Source organism: Malaya genurostris, chromosome 3, assembly GCF_030247185.1.
Source record: "Malaya genurostris strain Urasoe2022 chromosome 3, Malgen_1.1, whole genome shotgun sequence".
NCBI lineage: Eukaryota > Metazoa > Arthropoda > Insecta > Diptera > Culicidae > Malaya > Malaya genurostris.
In genome coordinates this window covers 215,299,234-215,317,845 of record NC_080572.1, presented here as the reverse complement: position 1 = coordinate 215,317,845, position 18,612 = coordinate 215,299,234, and the positions used below count along the sequence as shown (strand labels likewise).

Genomic DNA, 18,612 nt, shown 5'->3' with positions numbered 1-18,612 from the left:
CTAAAAATTTTTATCAGTAGATCGATTGGAACTGTTTGTTAGACCAACTGCTAAATGAGCAGAATCTCCTACTACTCAAAAATATTGAGAGAAAAACACATTTTTCAAAGTATAGTTAGAATTTTTAAACAAAGATCTTTGCATTTGAATACAGTAATGGAATTTCTGGCTAAGACTTTAAGCTACTCAAAATTTTATTGAAAAATGTTCAAAAGTTTAAAAATAATTTGCTTTAATGTATAACAGAGACTACATACGTTTTAACTTTTTCTTATAAATATAAAACCCTTCTTAATGCAACTAATAATAATGTCTTTCTCTTGCCATTTAAATAATCTCATTAAAACATTTGTAAGATTCTATCCTCGGTCATTACTACTGTGAGTTTATCAAATAACCTAATAGTAACTTTCAAACGAGTATAAGTTTTTCGAAATCGATTCTTTATTCTCCGAGAAATTAAAAAACACTGGGAATGGTCGGTTACGTCACATAGGGGAACGCGGGGCTAGTCCGGACACGGGGTTAAACCGAACAACTTGAATATCTTACAAACCAGCCATTATTTCGATCCGTGGATTGATTTTGTACTCGTACTTTTATGTGACAGACAGATGTTAGTTAGATGGTTAGTCAAAACGTGCTTGTGATTTCTGAGCAGTTGAACTGTTTAAGCTTGCACTAAGCAGTTCAATTTGAAATACTCTGCACTGACTAGTCTAAGACGAAACGTAAAGATAGTGAAATTAGCCCTGGCATAAAATAAGATTAATGCCTTGAAGAAATCGGTTTAGCCATATCTAAGAAAATTGAGCGGTAAAGAACAACGCGTTTGATCGGTTACGTTACTTACACCATTACGTACCTTATACCGTTATATCTTCGGAATCAGAAGTGACAACCATTTGATTTTCAAACCCGACAAATGACCCAACAGTGGCTTTCGAACTTGTTAAAATCGGTTCTGCCATTTCCGAGAAAATCGAGCTTTAGAAAAATCTTGTGTATGTTTATGTTTTTTAACGAAAAGGTCTCACAGATGACTAAAGCTTTGCTTCAGATAGAATTGGAATAAAGACAATTGCCTGTATTTCAGTTATTTATTATTGAATTCAAGATCTTTTTTTATACAAATGTAGCGTTTTCTTCATACTTTTAAGAAAAAATACGGATAAAATTATTCGTCACGGTTACGAAGGAATCCTCGAATTTTTCATGTAACAGGGCTCATTAGGCGGCGCACACCTTCTTCGTCCATCGTTTTAGCTATCTTATTCCACCAGGTCGTCATCTGATTCATGTCTTTGGCAACCTTTCCCTTTGTCTTGAATCTCCTTTTCATGATTGCCCAGTATTTCTCAATAGGGTGGAACTGGGGACAGTTTTTCGGAACAAACTGGACCCCTTTCCCTGCATACCATTCTTGAACGACTTTGCTGTAATGACAGCTTGCCAAATATGGCCAAAACATTACGGAATGGTCGTGGGATCGAATGAACGGCAAAATCCGTTTTTGGAGACACTCTTTTTGGTATAGTTCCGATGTCATTGTTTTATTTGTAACGAAAACTTTCATTTTTTTGCCACAGCTGCAAATGCCCTGCCAAGTTTAAATTTGGCTGGAACATCCCCCCGAGCCGTTGCCAAGTAAAATTTTTGATCTGGGGTTTGCCCGAAGTCAGCCTTGACATAGGTTTCATCGTCCATCAGAAGACACCCGTCGAACTTGGTCAGCACCTGGTCATATAGTTTCCGAGCACGAGTTTTGACCACACTATTCTGTTTTATGGTCCGATTTGGCTGTTTGCTAGCTCGATACGACTTGATTCCTTCCCGGAGTCGAGTTCTCCTCACGGTACTATGGGCAGCACCGAAAATCAATGGTGGACTTTTTCTTCATGTGTTTTCATATGCAGAGTAGTTTAATTGATAAAACAATTTCCACGGTAAGGAGTTAGCTATGGGCTTAAGTCTTAAGGCTTAAGTACAAAAATATCAAAAGGCCCAATGCAATGCGTTTCAAACAGAGCAGTACCGAAACCAAGAAGAAGTGTAGCAATGTGAATGTAACCAAATTAGATCGAAGAGGGTTTTCTCCTTATGGTACATTCCGTTGAATGCTTACGTTCAACGATCAATCACACAAGGCAATACTCGAGTCTGATACAAGGACTTTCGTACGAATCCAAATTAAATAACGTCAACTTTTGCACATAGCTTAACTTTGCGTGTATTTTATTCACCAAGAACTAAATCTATTACATCCTTATTCACTCGATGCCTCTGCGAACATTCCGGTTTTACTGCCAACATTGCTTTATTTCTCAATGCCTCTCCTCAATTTGCAATTCATGCACCAAATACACTATCAATTATATTAGTAATCATATAGTAATCATAATGCGTAATAAATCGTTCTTTGAGAACATATCGCTTTCTTTCGGTTTACCATCAGTAATAATTATAATAATAATCGTCCCAATCAGAATCTTAAAGAGCTACAAATATGTGTTTATTTATGTACTGTTTTGTGTGTTATGCCGCTTTTCTATGGGTTTTTGTTGGTTTTTACTGATTTTCGATATAGTAGCACAGGGTCGGTTTCAAGTTTTATTTATTTTCCGCAAAATTCTGCATGTAGTTGATAAGTAACTATTTCGTGTAAAGATTGATTAAATGGTAGTAGTACATGTACACTGGATTTATTTCATTTCGTGCTCCAAAATTTAACTGATTATAAGTTTGCACTTTTCTTTCCCGAATGTATATAAAGGCTAAATTAAAAGTTTCATACATTACATGTATTTTGTTTAGGTCACAATATGAAATGTAAATATCGCTTACATTGTTGCACTAGACCAAACTGAATAGTTTTGTTTGTTTGTTTGTTTTTTTTTCTTTGTAGCCAAGGTGCATTCATTGATCTTGGCTTGTAGTATATCTGTTGCTGTTATTCTGATCATTTGTATAAATACTTTATACTGTTTTTATTCTCTTCGGCAAAAGACCGCATTATTCCAAAAATTTTCAAGCTTGAGGAGACATTCCCATAACACTATTATGCAGTTCAAAAACAAGTAGAGTTCACGATTATTCACTTAATAACAGATAAATAGACACCAGAAGAAAAACTAAAACACAAGTAAACAAGCTCAAAAGTAGATTGTATGCCTTTTTCTGATGCTTTCTGTATCAATATATCAATATATATGGTTTGCAATTTGACGACATTCAAACAAATTTTACTGATATTGATGAAGGTCGTCGTTAGTTTTCGTCGACAGATTTAGAAGTTCTCACAAAATGAATGTAGTGTTTCACCACGTTTAACGAACGAAACAGCGCGAGGTAAGGTATAATATGTTCACAAAAAGTCATAAACGTATTGAACGCGGTGCACAAATGAAATAAATAGAATGAACATAGTGATTATGGTTATGAAAGGAAAATTTACAATGGATGTGATCGAAAATAAAACGGGAAGAATTGTTCGTAATATTGGAGGGGAATATTTGGAATCAACATGAGTAAGGCGAGAAAGGGAATTAGGAGATCACTTTAAACCGCCATCTGCTTCTTGAAGAGAGCATCAATGAGTCGAAGTTTTGCCTTCTTCTGCTTGTACAGAGCATAAGTATCCTCAATAGTCTTCCGGTCCGATTTTAGCATTTTCCGGCCGGTAGTTTCTTCAAACTGTTGTTCAAAAATTTTTATAGTTCGCCGCAGCTCCTTTTTCTCTTCCCGGGCAGCATCGTAATGTTCCCACAACTCCTCGGCAGTCATCGAATGGATATTCTCCGTAATCGAGCTGGTTGTCGTTTCCGACTCATCCGTCGAGGGCGCAGCAGTTGAAGCAACCGAAGTGTCCGTAGGCGACTGAATCATGGATGTGGCCGACGGCGGAGAAATATCCGTTGAGGGGGTCACGGTTCCCACGATGGCCAGAGCTTCATGCTCCAAAATTGTTGGCATCTGAGAATTTGCTCCGCAAGGACCGCTGATTGAATTGGCTCGATTAACCAGCCGCTTTATAAGTCGATAACGATCGTACAGCGGTCTGGCAGCATCGCGTTCCTCTCTGCTGGCAGGACGTCCGTAGATCGATTCCAGGTAGAGCAACGCACGCTGAACGGATGCTTTCTCTTCAACAAGCTGATCGCCGGAGAGGCTGTCCAAATTTTCACTGCGATTCTCCGTAGCTCGTTTTTCGTGGAGGCGCTGAAAGGAAGAACAAACATATTTTCTTATTTATTATTCTGATTTACTTAACGGTTTCTTATGCTATTGGGTGCTATAGATACGAAATCGTTCCACTTGTGAATGTATTCAATCAAAAATAATTTAGCAGAAACCTTGGGCTATTGAATATAAGTTTGATTAGGTTCAAATGAGATCAAAAACGTGAAAGGTAAATACTACTCCATGGAATGAAAAGTTCCGGGCCTCTCACAGAAAAGACGTGAATAGTTTCGTATCGTGTATATTTTTTATTTTTATTTAATTTTTTTTTTGAGAACAAGTTTCTAGATGGTCCAATACCAAATGCCATGACAATCTATCCACTAGTATTTGAATAATAGCTGATCGTATCAGACGAGTTTTAGTTCGCATCAAGTTATGGAAAAAGACACACCAACCCATTCATGCATAAAAGCAACGGTGAAATTGAATGATTTGCGGTTCGGATCCCCCGTATTCTCCAGACCTGGCCCTCAGAGACTATTATCTATTTCCAAACCTGAAAAGGTTTCTCCAAGGAAAGAAATTTTCGTCGAATGCTGAGGTCATTGAAGAAACGGAATCCTATTTTGAAGGCCTTGACAAATCTTTTTTTTTTTTTCAAAGGGCATCAAAATTTTGGAGGATCGATGGGTCAAGTGTATCGTTCTAGATGTAGATTATAGTGAAGAATAAAAAAGTTTTTCCGTAAAATTGTATAAACATTCTGCCTTTTGACATATGTTAGACTTTAAGAATATGTTGACGTAAGCAAAAGTTACACTGTTACAAGAAATAATAACACATTTTCATCCATCTAGTGGTGTAATGATGCCTTTCTCGTATCACTCATATTTTCATATAACAATCACTCAATAAATCGTGAGACTGACACACAGATGGTGCTATCATAGTGAAATACCAACTTTCATAAGACTATGTGTGAAACATTTCGATTATTCAGAAAAAATGACAGCCATGTAAGTGATGCTACTTTTGTCATTTTCGAAACAATGGACTCAAAACAATTTCGGGTGTTAATTTGTCATTGCTTCTTGATGAAAAAAAAAAATGATTTAAAAAAAGACCGGCGAACGACCGCAATAAGTATGTGACACTCGCCCCTCCAGGCCTCGGTTCAAAAATCGGCTTTCACATTGATTGCATAATATTTCTATATGAGAAAGGCAAAAAGAAACGACTTCAACATTTTCTCCTTAAAACATAGTTGAGCAAAGCAAAATCTTGGCATTACATTTCTTTTGTGGAATTTGGCCTTTCTGCCTAGCATTTCTGTTGAAACAGACTTCGCAGCCGATTCATAGCGTACAGAATCATTTCATGGCTAATACTACGATCCTACTGACACTGAGAACCCTTCCAGTTCGGCGCTGGAACATACGACAACTAGCTTGTAAAACCAACGGCATATGCATTGAACTACCAACCCGGGTACATAGTTGAGAGACTACAAAAAAAGAAGTGACATAGTTATATCTAATCGTAAATTGAAACGGCGTGAGATAGGTTAGGCCGTAAAGATATCCAAAGCCAGTGTGTTTACAACTATGCAAGAACATTTGACCATGACAAAGCTCGTTTCAAAGTAGGTTATACGTTTACTTAACACATGGATCAATAAGTCCCGAGATTAAAGCAGAGATGGCGCTCGTAGTAAACCAGTAACCACGTCTTTCTAGAGTACTAACCTTTGCTTGAAAAGGGTCAAAATTTTAAGTCGATCCGACCAGAAACAGCTGAGTTCTCGAGGTTGGAGTAAAATCGTTTTGTAGTTTGTTTAAAAAACCGAGTTTCGTGTTTTGATAAAACATTATTTTTAATGGGTAAAAACACCGTGCAAGCGAAACAATGGATTGAAAAATGTTATCCGGACTCTTGTCCATCAAAAGCAACGATTCGTCGGTGGTTCGCCGAGTTTAAACGTGGTCGTAACGACACAAATGACGCTCGGGTAGACCTGTGGAAGCCGTTACACCGGAAAATGTAAGTGAAGTGACAAAAATTATAATGAAAGATCGTAAAGTGAAGCTCCGTGAGATTGCTGAGATGACACAGATATCATATGGAAGTGTATTTACTATCCTACATGAAAAATTGAGCATGAAAAACGTTTATTCCAAGTGGGTGCCGCGATTGCTTTCGATGGAACAAAAACAGCAATGAACAAAACAATGAAACAATGGCGAAATTGAACGAATTGGGCTTTGATCTGCTTCCCCACCCCCAAACTTGCCAGATTTAGCCCTCAGTGACTACTGACTCTTTGCTGATCTTACAAAAATGCTCCAGGGAAAAAGATTTGGCTCAAATGAGGAGGTCATCGCTTAAACTGAAGCTTATTTTGAAGCGAAAGATAAATATTTATATAAACATGGTATTGAAAAATTGAAAAAACGTTGGAACCATTGTATCACCCTAAAAGGTGATTATGTTGATGAATAAAAAAAAATTTTGCAAAAAAAAATGTTGTTTCCATTGTTAGTCTCGGGACTTATTGATCCATGTGTTACAGTCGATCAAAAACAACTACGTGTTGATTTTTTTTATTTTATAATAAGTTTAAAGGCATACTGCTTGAGCTCTAAGATGCCGAGGGCAAACGTGTTGATGATTCAGAGTTATGTTAGGCCATATTTACAAGTAATAAATCAGTATGTTTGCGACGATATGTCACAATGAATGAAACATGGATCAATCACTTCACTCCGGAAACAAAACGATCATCATCTGGATGGACTACAGCCGGTGAACAACGTCCGAAGCGTCCAAAGACATAAAAGTCAGCTTGGCTTCAGTATTTTGGAATGCACATGGTGTAATCTTCATCGACTATCTTGATCAAGGAAAAATAAACAATTGCGAATACTGCATAACGTTGTTAGATCGTTTGAATACAAAAAATCAAGGAACAATGACCTCACACGTCGAAAAAACCACTTATTTTTCCAAGACATGTTTTACAAGTCAAATGTGAAATGAGTTTTATTAACAAGTTTATTAGCCAAAAACTCATGAGAAGTGTCAAAGCAAAGCAATCCATTAAAAAGCTAAAAAGGACAGTCTTGTTGAAACTTGTTTGTTTAGATGTTTTTCGCATGTGTTACGATCTATCTATATATAAATTTCTAAACCGATTTGTAAAAATGACGTTAACTCTTAGTGGAAAGTGTGTTCATTCAGAATTTGTGCGCATTTGAAGCGATTGTGCGTAATAATGTTTTTATGCGGAACAGTGAATTGAGTTTCGAATGTTGCACTCTAATTGCATATGTCAAATGATGGTTTTTGTATCTTCCAACCTTCCGGTTTTTGTTTTCCGAGTGCTCAAAGTTTTCAGTGAGAGAGTCGATTTCGCGAAGTCAAATGAAGAAAACAGCGATTTAGAAGAAAAATGTTCAAAAAGAAGTTTATGCTTCGTTTATGTATTTTGCTCCAATACAACATCGTATTTATACCTGCCAATATAGAAAAGACTACCGCGACTGAAATTTTTTTTCGGTAGTAGTGTGCCATCTAGTGGTTAGTAGTCATTGCGGTGTTAACATTTTCTCAGTGACAGAGCGCCATATAGCTGCAAATTGCAGAAGCCAATTCAATCATTCATGTTGGTTGAAAACAAGATTTTATTTCTGTGGAAATAAAGTGTGCCTTAGCTAAGAAATGATAGCACGCTTAAATGGTGAATTCAACTAAAAAAATATCAATTTCAACAAATATTTTATTATTATTAAGGGAATGAGAATTAAAAATTCTAAATTAGCAAAAGTAAGATTTTTTTAGTTGTCTCAAAAAATAAGTAACTAAAATCAGAAAATCAACTAAATTTTTCGCCAAAATGCTGATTTCGGTCTTTCCGTGTAGTAGTTTTCCATCATGAAGCACTAAAGTGTCGCTTACTGCGATTTAATTTATAACTCGTTTTTGTAGAATCAGTCGTACGTTAAAACTATTCGGCATAACAACGACAATTTTGCTTGTTTACCATGCCGGCCAGAGGGAAGTGGGCTTCATCGCTCATCATTATGTCGCTTAGAGAAACCTCACCACTGCCTAGCATTTCGAGCATTTTGTTCGTGTACGGTAAACGGGCGAAATTTGAAGAGCAGCCACATGTTTCTTATCCAAATTAGCTGGACTCTTCACAAGAGCGGGTCGAACTCGTTTAATATTCTCACACCAGACATGGCCCGGACGTTTTATTTTGGTCACAGAATCTGTTTACACAAAATTTTTCACCCACAGCTTCACTTCGGCTTAAATTCAAAATGTTTTTTAAACTCACAAATAGTTTTGATGCGCGACTGATTCTTCAAAAATGAGTGATAAATAAAAACTCGTTGAGCGATACTCCAGTGCTCCATGATGGAAAACTACGCACTGAAAATAAACCTTCCTTCTTTTACTTTCCGATGCCGTGCTCGGTTTATTCCTCCTTCGTTAAGATCCATGCGTAACCGGAAAACAAAATGTGTCAGGCTCCTCTACGCAGCCCTGTATTGCTCTTGAAGAAGATTGCATTGACGAAAAAATCAATTTGTGATTTTTTGTTTGATGTGATAATTTGAGTTCCATATTGATGCTTTTAACTATTATTCGCTGTATATCCGGAACCGGAATTCAGGGACCGGTATAGACAAAGTCAGTTCTAATGGTCGTCAACTTGAATGGTTCATAAAACGTATTAGTTTCGCATCCCATATAGAAGATTATTTTTATATCGACGCTTCAATCAACAGTTTGAAAGTTTATAGTTTATAGAACCTTGTAAATCCTCTTATAGAACCTTGTAAATCCTTGTTGTTTATAGAACCTTGAAAATCCTCTGAACGTGAGAAACGACTGGTTCGACGACGAATGTTAACAGCTAGTGGCGGAGAAGAATGCAGCAGTATTTCGACGAGCACCTCAATGGCGATGCGGCGGAATACGAAAGTGAGAACGCGGTAACGAACTTGGGAACGCAACTTTGAGAAGATGGTAGATTCATACATCGGACTAAAAGCTGAAGCCAAACGGATCGGACTAGATCGGACAGTGCTTACGGAGGATCAATGTATACAGCAGAGACCCACGTGGTCTACAACTGAAAGAGTAAGAGTGAAAGTAAGTAACCTTGTAAATCCGGATAAATTACAGGAATTTTGTATGGAACCATAATACTATTCGCTGGAATCTCCACAATTTGCTGTAAGTAGGCATAGCCATCTATGAGAAATCGGAGTCAGCTCCGTTTGAAAATTTTGACCACTTATTCCGGAACCGGAACCTGGATATAGTCATAGTCGGTTTGATTGGGCATGAATTACCAAAGCCTACGAATTAGATCTAACCACAGTCCCAAAGAGTTTTCACATTCTTAGTATCGTCACTTAGAATGACGGATTGAAATTTTGAACATTCATTACTTTCTAATATCGCAACCAAATGTCGGATCCAGATAAAATTTAAAACGTAAAGTACTAAGCCCTTGCATTTAAGTTTGAGAAAATTCTATGAAAAATTTAAATGAGTTTTATTTTAAAATTTATGACCACTGTTTTGATGACTATCGAGTTTCACCAACTGAAAAAAAAAATCCTATACAAAATTAAAGAAAAAACGGACCAAAAATTTGTACGATATCGAAAATTTCATGTACACTTTAGCTTTGATATTTTTCTGCTATCGGATATTGGAAAACTTTGACCACCGTGCCATGGTTCGTTTTGGCTCAAATTACGCATAGAGACTTTTTTTTTGAAGCGCCACCGATTTATGAAATTCGATGCCATTTAAGAAAAACCTCCCTTGAAATCGTTGAAGTTTTTACAATACTAATCCTGTAACTCCGGAACCAGAACTCAAATCGAAATTCAGGAATTTTATGTGGCATCTTATAAACGTTCATTTAAATTAATGTTTGTGGAAATCATCTTGTAATTCCGAAACCTGAAATTATGTTCGAATAAAATATAAAAATTGCAAATGAAAATTTAAATGAATTTTAATTGCGTTCTTATGAAAGGTAATTCTTGAGTCGAATTGGTCTTTGCGGTCATGCAAAACAAACGGTTTCCAAGTTTCATCCAAATCGGAGTGTTTAAAGTCTGATGACTTACTAACCATCTCTGGAAATACTCTTATGTATTATAAGCTACAACAATGTGCGACTGTAAAAACCGATTAGATATACTCGTTAAAATACCATATAGCGACGTTTATTGAAGTTTATTAATTGGATTACTTTCCAATTTGACAATCAACTCACTTCTCAAGTAATAACTAAATACTCAAAGAGCTCTGTCCCTTTCAGAATCCATCACAACATTGTCATTGTCAAGGTTTATGAATAGCATGTTATGCTCTATGATCTGACACGAGATTCTAAATGAGTGCCTGAGTCAGCATTCTAATTTGCACTAATTAAGAAAAACTTGCAACGCTATTTAAGCGAGAAATGTTAGAATTCCGACGCCTAGAAATTGTTGCGTAATATGAGATAAAATTGCAACTAATGGTGCATGCACACCCTCCACTTCCGACATTTAGCGTGTATCGCAAAGCAACCAAGAGCCGGACACTTGAAAATGCATGACACAGCGTTCTCCCGCACTCGTTCGATCACAAGCTTCGCTGAGTAAAATGCACTCCTGGCAAAACAGCTGGGTATGGGATGACGGGGTAAAACCATCACATTTAGGTAGTTTATTTTAGTTTTGGTAATTTGAATGTGTACTCACTGACACCGAATGGCAAATTTTAGTATCCTAGAAATTAAGAATCGAAAGACTAGTCGAAACGAAAGAATAATTTCCGAACTAGTTTTTAGCGACAAAACTACAAATTTCCCTTTTTTGTCGCTAGACGAAAACTTTACACTGCTGACATAATATTGATGCACAACCATTCCTGGTTTGGATTCCGGCCCTGCACAAAATTGCTACCCTATCAGACCGTTGTGCCCCATCATCCTCTAATACTAATGAAAAAAGTCGCTTTGCAATATGTAAACACATTTCTTAATGAATAGCGAGCACACCATTTGATGGAAAAGAATTTTTTTATTTCTGTGAAATACAATTGGGACCGTTTTCTAATTTATAAAATTAAAAATATATTACTCTCTCAATGTTACGGTTTTACGACATGCGAGAAACTATCGCCTGTTGTTTCAAACACGCAATCAATCAACAACAAACGTTCCGATATCGACCAAACGTTCAATTATAAACTCACACCATAAACATATGCTCTTAATGATAATGTTTCTCCCGCTCACAGCAAGCCAACTTCACATTATTATCAATCTAGTCACGACCTGCAAGGTCGCGTACTGTGGGATGCCGTAGATATACGCGTCACTACGGTTCAATAGACGACGGTATGATCGCCGGAGCATCCAGGCGTCCCTTTCTACAACAGCTGCGAATTCCATGATTGTGAATGCTCTTCGGAGTGGAATTTTTTACCCTTCATCAACAGAACGACGATTTTACGTCACAAACCAGTTTCCTGAAGTGACCACTTGTCGTATCAAAATAACTAAATTAATGATTTAGCTAGACCAGCCCACAATTTACTTGGGATTGTCACGACGGAGCTTTCAGAACCGGTTGTCGATGTGGGGCACACGAGCCGCAACTAGGAGCACATCAACAAAGGCGAACACTGCCCCTTGGCGATGACGTGAACCGACCAGCACCACACTCCACACGCTCGCGCTTGAACAAGCCGGGAAAGTGGCCCTGACATTCAGTATTTTCTATTATTACCATTTGTTGACAGTGAGGGAAAAACGTGTTTGATTGATTAGACTACAGCCGCACAATGGAAAATGAGAACCGAGGAGCAAATGCGACTTGTTTCGTGTTGGTCACAAAACGGTAAGTCTTTTCTATTTATTTTTCATCGTTACTAATTGTGATTAAAGGAAATATCAACAGTTTTTTTGCTATTTTGGGAGCCCTGAAGAAAAATATTGGACACTTGGAGTCTTCTTATAATACGCTGTGTTATTCAAACGATGTCAACTCAAACTGAACAATTCAGTAGCGTAATTGTGATGCGGTGCACTCATATTTCACATACCAGGATAAATGATAATAACGTCAAAAACCGATGATGTGTGAGCATACTCAACGGAAGGACGACTACTCATCTGTCTCTTCCATGTGCGTCGTGGAGTTGATTTGTTCTAAGCTTTTACCTCCAATCTTTATTCTTTCCAAGTGCTGTAAAATTCGACGTGCAGAAAATGGAAATATAACCTTAAAAGAATAAATGCTCCTCGACGTTAGGTCAACAACAACAACAACCAAAAAGAACAACAACGCCGACGAAAACATGGATGAAGATGCGAATCAATTGCTCCCTAATCTCCTCTTCCTATAAACAGTCAATGGGTGCGAAATGTTTTATTGCCTTCACTAACATACACAGAAAAATAATGAAATTTATACGACGTGTAAATCAGTAGTACTATGAAATAGGTATCAGTTGAATCGAAAATCTAATTTAAAAACCAGGATCGATGTGAAATTAAATTTGAATTCAATGATTTTTCAATGAACAAGACTGTATATTTCAGAAAAACGTGATTTTTTTCTTGAAAAATAAAGAATTGTAAAATAACTTTCCATTCAATTGCCTTCTTAAAATATCTGCATACAAATTGAAGTAAATTCACAAAATATTTTTATCTGTGTACAATGTAGTATGATAAACCGGCTCTGTTTAGCTTTTAGAATCTTGAGCCGCAAGAAATAAATAAATGAATGAAACTTTTTTTAAGGAAAAATGTGCCACATATAATGATTGGGAGTATAAATTAATTCGACCTGTTTTATGGGTTCAAAAATGCATCTTTTTTTTTCAAAATAAAAAAAATTTAAAGAATAATCAAAGTATCGTCCATCGCTAGTTACTACTTTCTCACACTTCTCAGGCAATTTTCGAATTCCATCACGAAAAAATGTCTCGTCTTTTGAGGTGATCCCAGTTTTAAGCCAATTTTCGATTTGTGCAAAAGAAGTAAGCCCCTACTACTAGCCTGATCGTGCAGTATTCATCGGAACAGCCAGTAATTAGAAGAAGCAATGTCAGGAGGATACGAAGGGTGCGGAAAAATGTCCCACTTAAGAATTTACAAATATTTTTCACGACTTTTGCTCAAGAGGCCAAGCGTTGTCATGCAGGAGAATAATTTTATCATGTCTTTGCTTGTGCTCCGGCCGTTCTTTCCGTAATGCACGGCTCAAACGCATCAATTGTAGCCTATATCGATCGCCTGATTGTAGCAGCTCGTAGTACACAACACCCTTTTGGTCCCACCAGATGTACAACATGACCTTCGAACCATGAATATTCGTCTTTGGTGTTGATGTTCAGGTCAATGACAACAATTAACCGGAAATAGCGTATATAGAATATCCATTTTTCATCCCCAGTAACAGTTCGATGTAGAAAAATCTTTCTTCATTGCCTTTGAATCAGCTTCTCGTAAGTGAAAAATTGCCTTTCAATGGCTCTCGGTTTCAGTTCATAAGGCACCAACCTGCTTGCTTTTGAAGCATTCCCATGGATTTTAATCTTCTCTTGCGTTTGACACGGAAGCTCATCGAGTAATGCCTCCAGCTGTTTGTCTTCGATTTTTTTTGTTTGTCCAGACGAGGCCTGTCTTCAACGTTGAAATCGACCGTCCCATGACAAAAGGGCTTAACTGCAAATGACAGTTTTTTTCTTCTTTCACGATTTACCGAACTGTTTTAATATTTGACGCTTTACTCTTCGCAAAACTTTCAAGGTAAAACTACAATATTTCGAATTATATTGGAAACTTTAGAGAATTTGCACTAATGGATCCGTAATAATCAATAGATAAAGTAAACAAAGAGATGCTCTCATTTGCAGTTAGGCCCTTTTGTCGTGGGACTATCGAAATCTCCATTCTTGAAACGTTGAAACCATTCCCTACATAATTTATCAATTGGAGCATTATCACCACAAGCATTTGATGCACTTCAGCTGCACTTTTACTCCAATTAAAACTGAAAACTAAAACTTACCGCAAATGCTGCTTAGTTAACACAAAATTGATCGTAATTAACGCAGTGAAAAACAAGTTTTTAAAAAAAAATATATATCAAAGCAATAACAGATCGGCTGAAAAGTTCGTATCGTTTCTATGAGAGGGCGCTACTAGAATTAAATCCATACCATTTTCAGTTAGTACCAACCTTCAAAAGATACGTGTATAAATTTGACAGCTGTCTGATTATTAGTTTGTGAGATATTGCATTTTGAGTGAAGCTACTTTTGTTATTGTGAAAAAAAAGTAAAAAAAGGAATTTCGTGTGTTGATGAAACACTACTTTTTGATCAAAAAAAGTGCCGCCGATACCAAAAAATGGCTTGATGAGTGTTATCCAGACTCTGCACCGGGCGGAGCAACAATTCGTAAGTGGTTTGCAAAATTTCGTACTGGTCATATGAGCACCGAAGACGATGAACGCAGTGGACGTCCAAAAGAGGCTGTTACCGATGAAAACGTGAAAAAAAAATCCACAAAATGATTTTCAATGACCGTAAAGTGAAGTTGATCGAGATATCTGACACCCTAAAGGTATTAAAGGAACATGTTGGACATATTATTCACGAATATTCGGATATGAGAAAGCTTTGTGCAAAATGGGTGCCGCGTGAGCTCACAATCAAGACAATGCACCGTGTCACAAGTCGATGAAAACTATGCTGAAATTGAACGAATTGGGCTTCGAATTGCTCCCTCATCCACCGTATTCTCCAGATTTGGCCCCCAGTGACCTTTTCCTGTTCTCAGACCTCAAGAGAATGCTCGCTGGTAAAAAATTTAGAAGCAATGAAGAGGTAATCGCTGAAACTGAGGCCTATTTTGAGGCAAAGGACAAATCTTACTACAAAAATGGTATCGAAAAGTTGGAAGATCGCTATAATCGTTGTATCGCCTCTGATGGCAATTATGTTGAATAATAAAAACGAATTTTGGCAAAAAAAATGTGTGTTTCTATTAAACGATACGAACTTTTCAGCCGAACTGTTATGAACTGAATATTATTGAAAGATATCTATCCTCTTGAAACTATCGACATTAGCTTTTACTGTTCAATATTCATAACAACCAAAACTATCTTTTAAAACCGAACCGAACTAAAATGTGAGTCGAAATTTCGGCCAAGTGAATACTATTTGCGGGAAGTGTTGATTAATTACTTTACTTTGGGAAAATGTGCTGCTGAATCCCATCCCATTCTTGTTGTAGCTTACGGAGAGCATGCTCTATCGATCGCTACCTGTGAACGTAAGTTTTACCTAGTGCAAAAAAAACAAAGGGCAACACAAAAAATCTCAAGATGTCGAATTGCAAGGATTTTTAAACCAAACTCAAACAAAAATGGTGAAAAGCTGAAACGTTACACATCAAGTGCTTTCTGATCGTTTACACGTCATGGAAAATAATCAGAAGATAGAAAAATGGGTTCCGTGTGAGCTGAATGATAGACAGCAAGAAAAGCGAAAAACCCTTGAGCAAAATCGTGCTTTTTCGGCATGAAACAAAAATTTATCTGAACCGGATCGTGACGGGGGCTGATAAATGGATGTATTTTGAGAATCTCAAGCGCAGAACATCATGGGTCGACCCTGGCTAACCATCGACATCAACTGTCAAGCTTTAACACTTCAGGATGAAAACAATGCTGGGGCAAAGGAGGGATCAAGAAAATGTCTACGTGCTTCTTGAACCAAGCGAAATTGTAAATACTAATCCCTACCAATAGCAATGGATGAAATTGGAACAAGCATTACTCGAAAACGATCAGAACGCTCCTGCAGACATGAGAGTCATTTGGCAGCACGACTATGTCCCCGCGCACACAACAAATGTGGTCTAAAACATCATTTCTGAACCCAGACGGTATCTTCTGCCGAATACGCCATACTTCCATGATATGGCCCCTTCCGACTATCATTTGTTTTCATCGATGTATCACCCACTTGCTGAGCAACACTTCTCTTATTCGGAAACTGTTATGGCTACACAACAGGATCGCTTAAAAACGCTTTTTTCAATGTTTTATTCGTGATTGTTATTGTTTCAATCCACCTAGTTGTGTAATGATGCTTTTCTCACATTACTCATATCCTCACATATAATATTGCGGTATTCTTCAGAACAATTTTCTTGGAAAAAAAGTTTCTTTTTGCATTAATCAATACAACCTACAAAATGAAACAGTTTTAGGTTATAAGTACTTTCGAAACCGGTATAATCGAAGTCGGTACGGATGGCTATCAACTAACATCATCTACAAACTCAATCCAATTAGTTTTAAGACAAATTTAGAAGACTTCATACAATTTTGGCATTGTACTTTGAACGAAGGTTATAAACATTTACCATGATGTAATTCCGAAACCGGACGTTGGTTCCGAATGAAGTTCAAGATTTCTGTATGGAAGCATAAGATTTTTCTTTTGAATTTAAGCATGTTAAAATCGGTTCAGTCATCTTCGAGAAATGTTAGTGTACATATTATCATTCTTTTGCAAATAACACCAAAGTTTATGAAAATCGGTTCAGCGGTTCAAAACTTCTCACAGTAAGTGTATAACCTTTCCTCCTAAAAAGGGCGAAAATCCTGAACCTATTACTTACAAATATCCCGGCATCAACAATGCAAAATACAAAAAATCAATAAAATTAACGATTCTTAAAAAAAACAACTAAAAGCACTACAGTGACGATGAACCAAAGGACGAAGACGTGACTAGCGAACCAATAGCCCCTCATGTCTTGCTGGCAGAGATGTCCACTTCCTCTGTGTGACGAAAAGCAAGTGTAATTTCTTCTCTCGTGTTTATTTTGTTTCACCTCTGGACCGGATCGCACCAAAGTGCTAGAGAAATGCTCCCGAATTCTCTGAGGTGGGCAAAGATATTTTCACCGAAGTGTACACACCGCCGTGCACTCTGGTGTATGGTTCGCATATTCAGCTAAAATACAATTTATCGTTGAATTTTCGTTTTTCCCTACTGGAATAAAGGTTTTCATATCAAGATGAGCTCTACCCTCTATAAATTAATAATAATCACAAAAGTGTTCGTTTACCAGTGCGTGCGCCAGTGCAGACTTGGGTGTATGCAAGGATAATATGGTTCACTCGAACCAGCTTGTTTAAACACAAGCGCCTACTTAAAATCTGTTTATTCGACAATGAGAACAACGATTATTATGATAACGACCAATAAGTCACTATACCACTTTTGAAAAAAAATTCTCGGTTGCATCCTCAGCGTAGGCATGAAACTTACACGCTGGAAATTCCTTCACTGCTTGTTGAATTGTGAAGGGACTTTTTCCCCCTGTGGAGAAGAGCATCGAAGAGACCCAGGGAAAACTGCTACGGAAAATTTAAACATTTTACTTTCTAGTCGGTTCGCCAAACTCTAAGGTCTAAAAGAAACTTCTAAAAACTTTAGGATGTATACACTAAAAGATTTGTATTGTGAATAAGGATCGATTGGTATTCGGCCAGTTTCGGTATTGCTAATCAAATATTGTGATCGTACGAAGTGACAACAGATTGATGATGCTTCATGAGAGAAAATCGATCGAAAACTATTGAAAATTTCGGTGGAATATTTCCACATAAAAATCATGGAAAACTCCATATGGCTTGGCAATCTTGAATTTGAAAATTGCTTAAAACAATGCATGGACAAATCGTATAAAAAAGGCTTCAGTGTTTTTTGATCCTTCATCAAATATTTGGCATGCCTCGCATGCTGTGCCAGTATAAACAAGTGTATACACAGAACCACTTCAACTCAACGATTGCGATAATTCGATTACACAATCTGTAGAAACCCAATAAGTGTAACGATTACGACTAGTAGCAAACTAGTTAATTGCAAAACCTTATCAATATTTCAATCAGTTGTTTTCTCGACATAGCGCCTCTGGCTACTGTTGAATGTATGTCAGCAGCATCACACTAACGGATATCGAAGGAAATACGAATTCTCAATTAAATGGACTAACAACTGCTATTTCCTTCAGTTACTTTCGAATCCTATTTCGCTTGAAATAAGTGATGCTCTATTTAATGAAGCAATTTGTATCGAGTTTACCAAAAACAATCGATGTATTTTAAATACTGGTTCAAAAATTATTTAAAGAATATATACTTGTTGAAAACTAATAACGCGATATTCACAAAGTCATCAAGATCATGTATGTAGAAAAGAAGGACATTAGTTTGCCATCTCGGGATGTTCTTCTCGTAAGGGAATCTAAAAACTAAGCTTTTGAAATCTCTAGGAAACTAGCCAACACAAACAGTCCCTCACAACTTTGAA

The 18,612-nt window shown here is 37.1% G+C and overlaps 1 protein-coding gene across 3 annotated transcripts in view; it reads right to left on the bottom strand.

Moving 5' to 3' along the window:
- Positions 1–2,205: 2,205 nt before the first annotated feature.
- The window catches only part of LOC131433718 (protein FAM13A), a 97,897-nt gene continuing 81,490 nt past the window's right edge, over positions 2,206–18,612 (bottom strand). For all 3 annotated transcript variants that reach the window (XM_058600278.1, XM_058600275.1, XM_058600274.1), the window contains one exon: positions 2,206–4,218. In XM_058600278.1, coding sequence (XP_058456261.1) covers positions 3,559–4,218 — 660 coding nt within the window. In that variant the 3' untranslated portion in view covers positions 2,206–3,558. The remainder of the gene's footprint in view (positions 4,219–18,612) is intronic.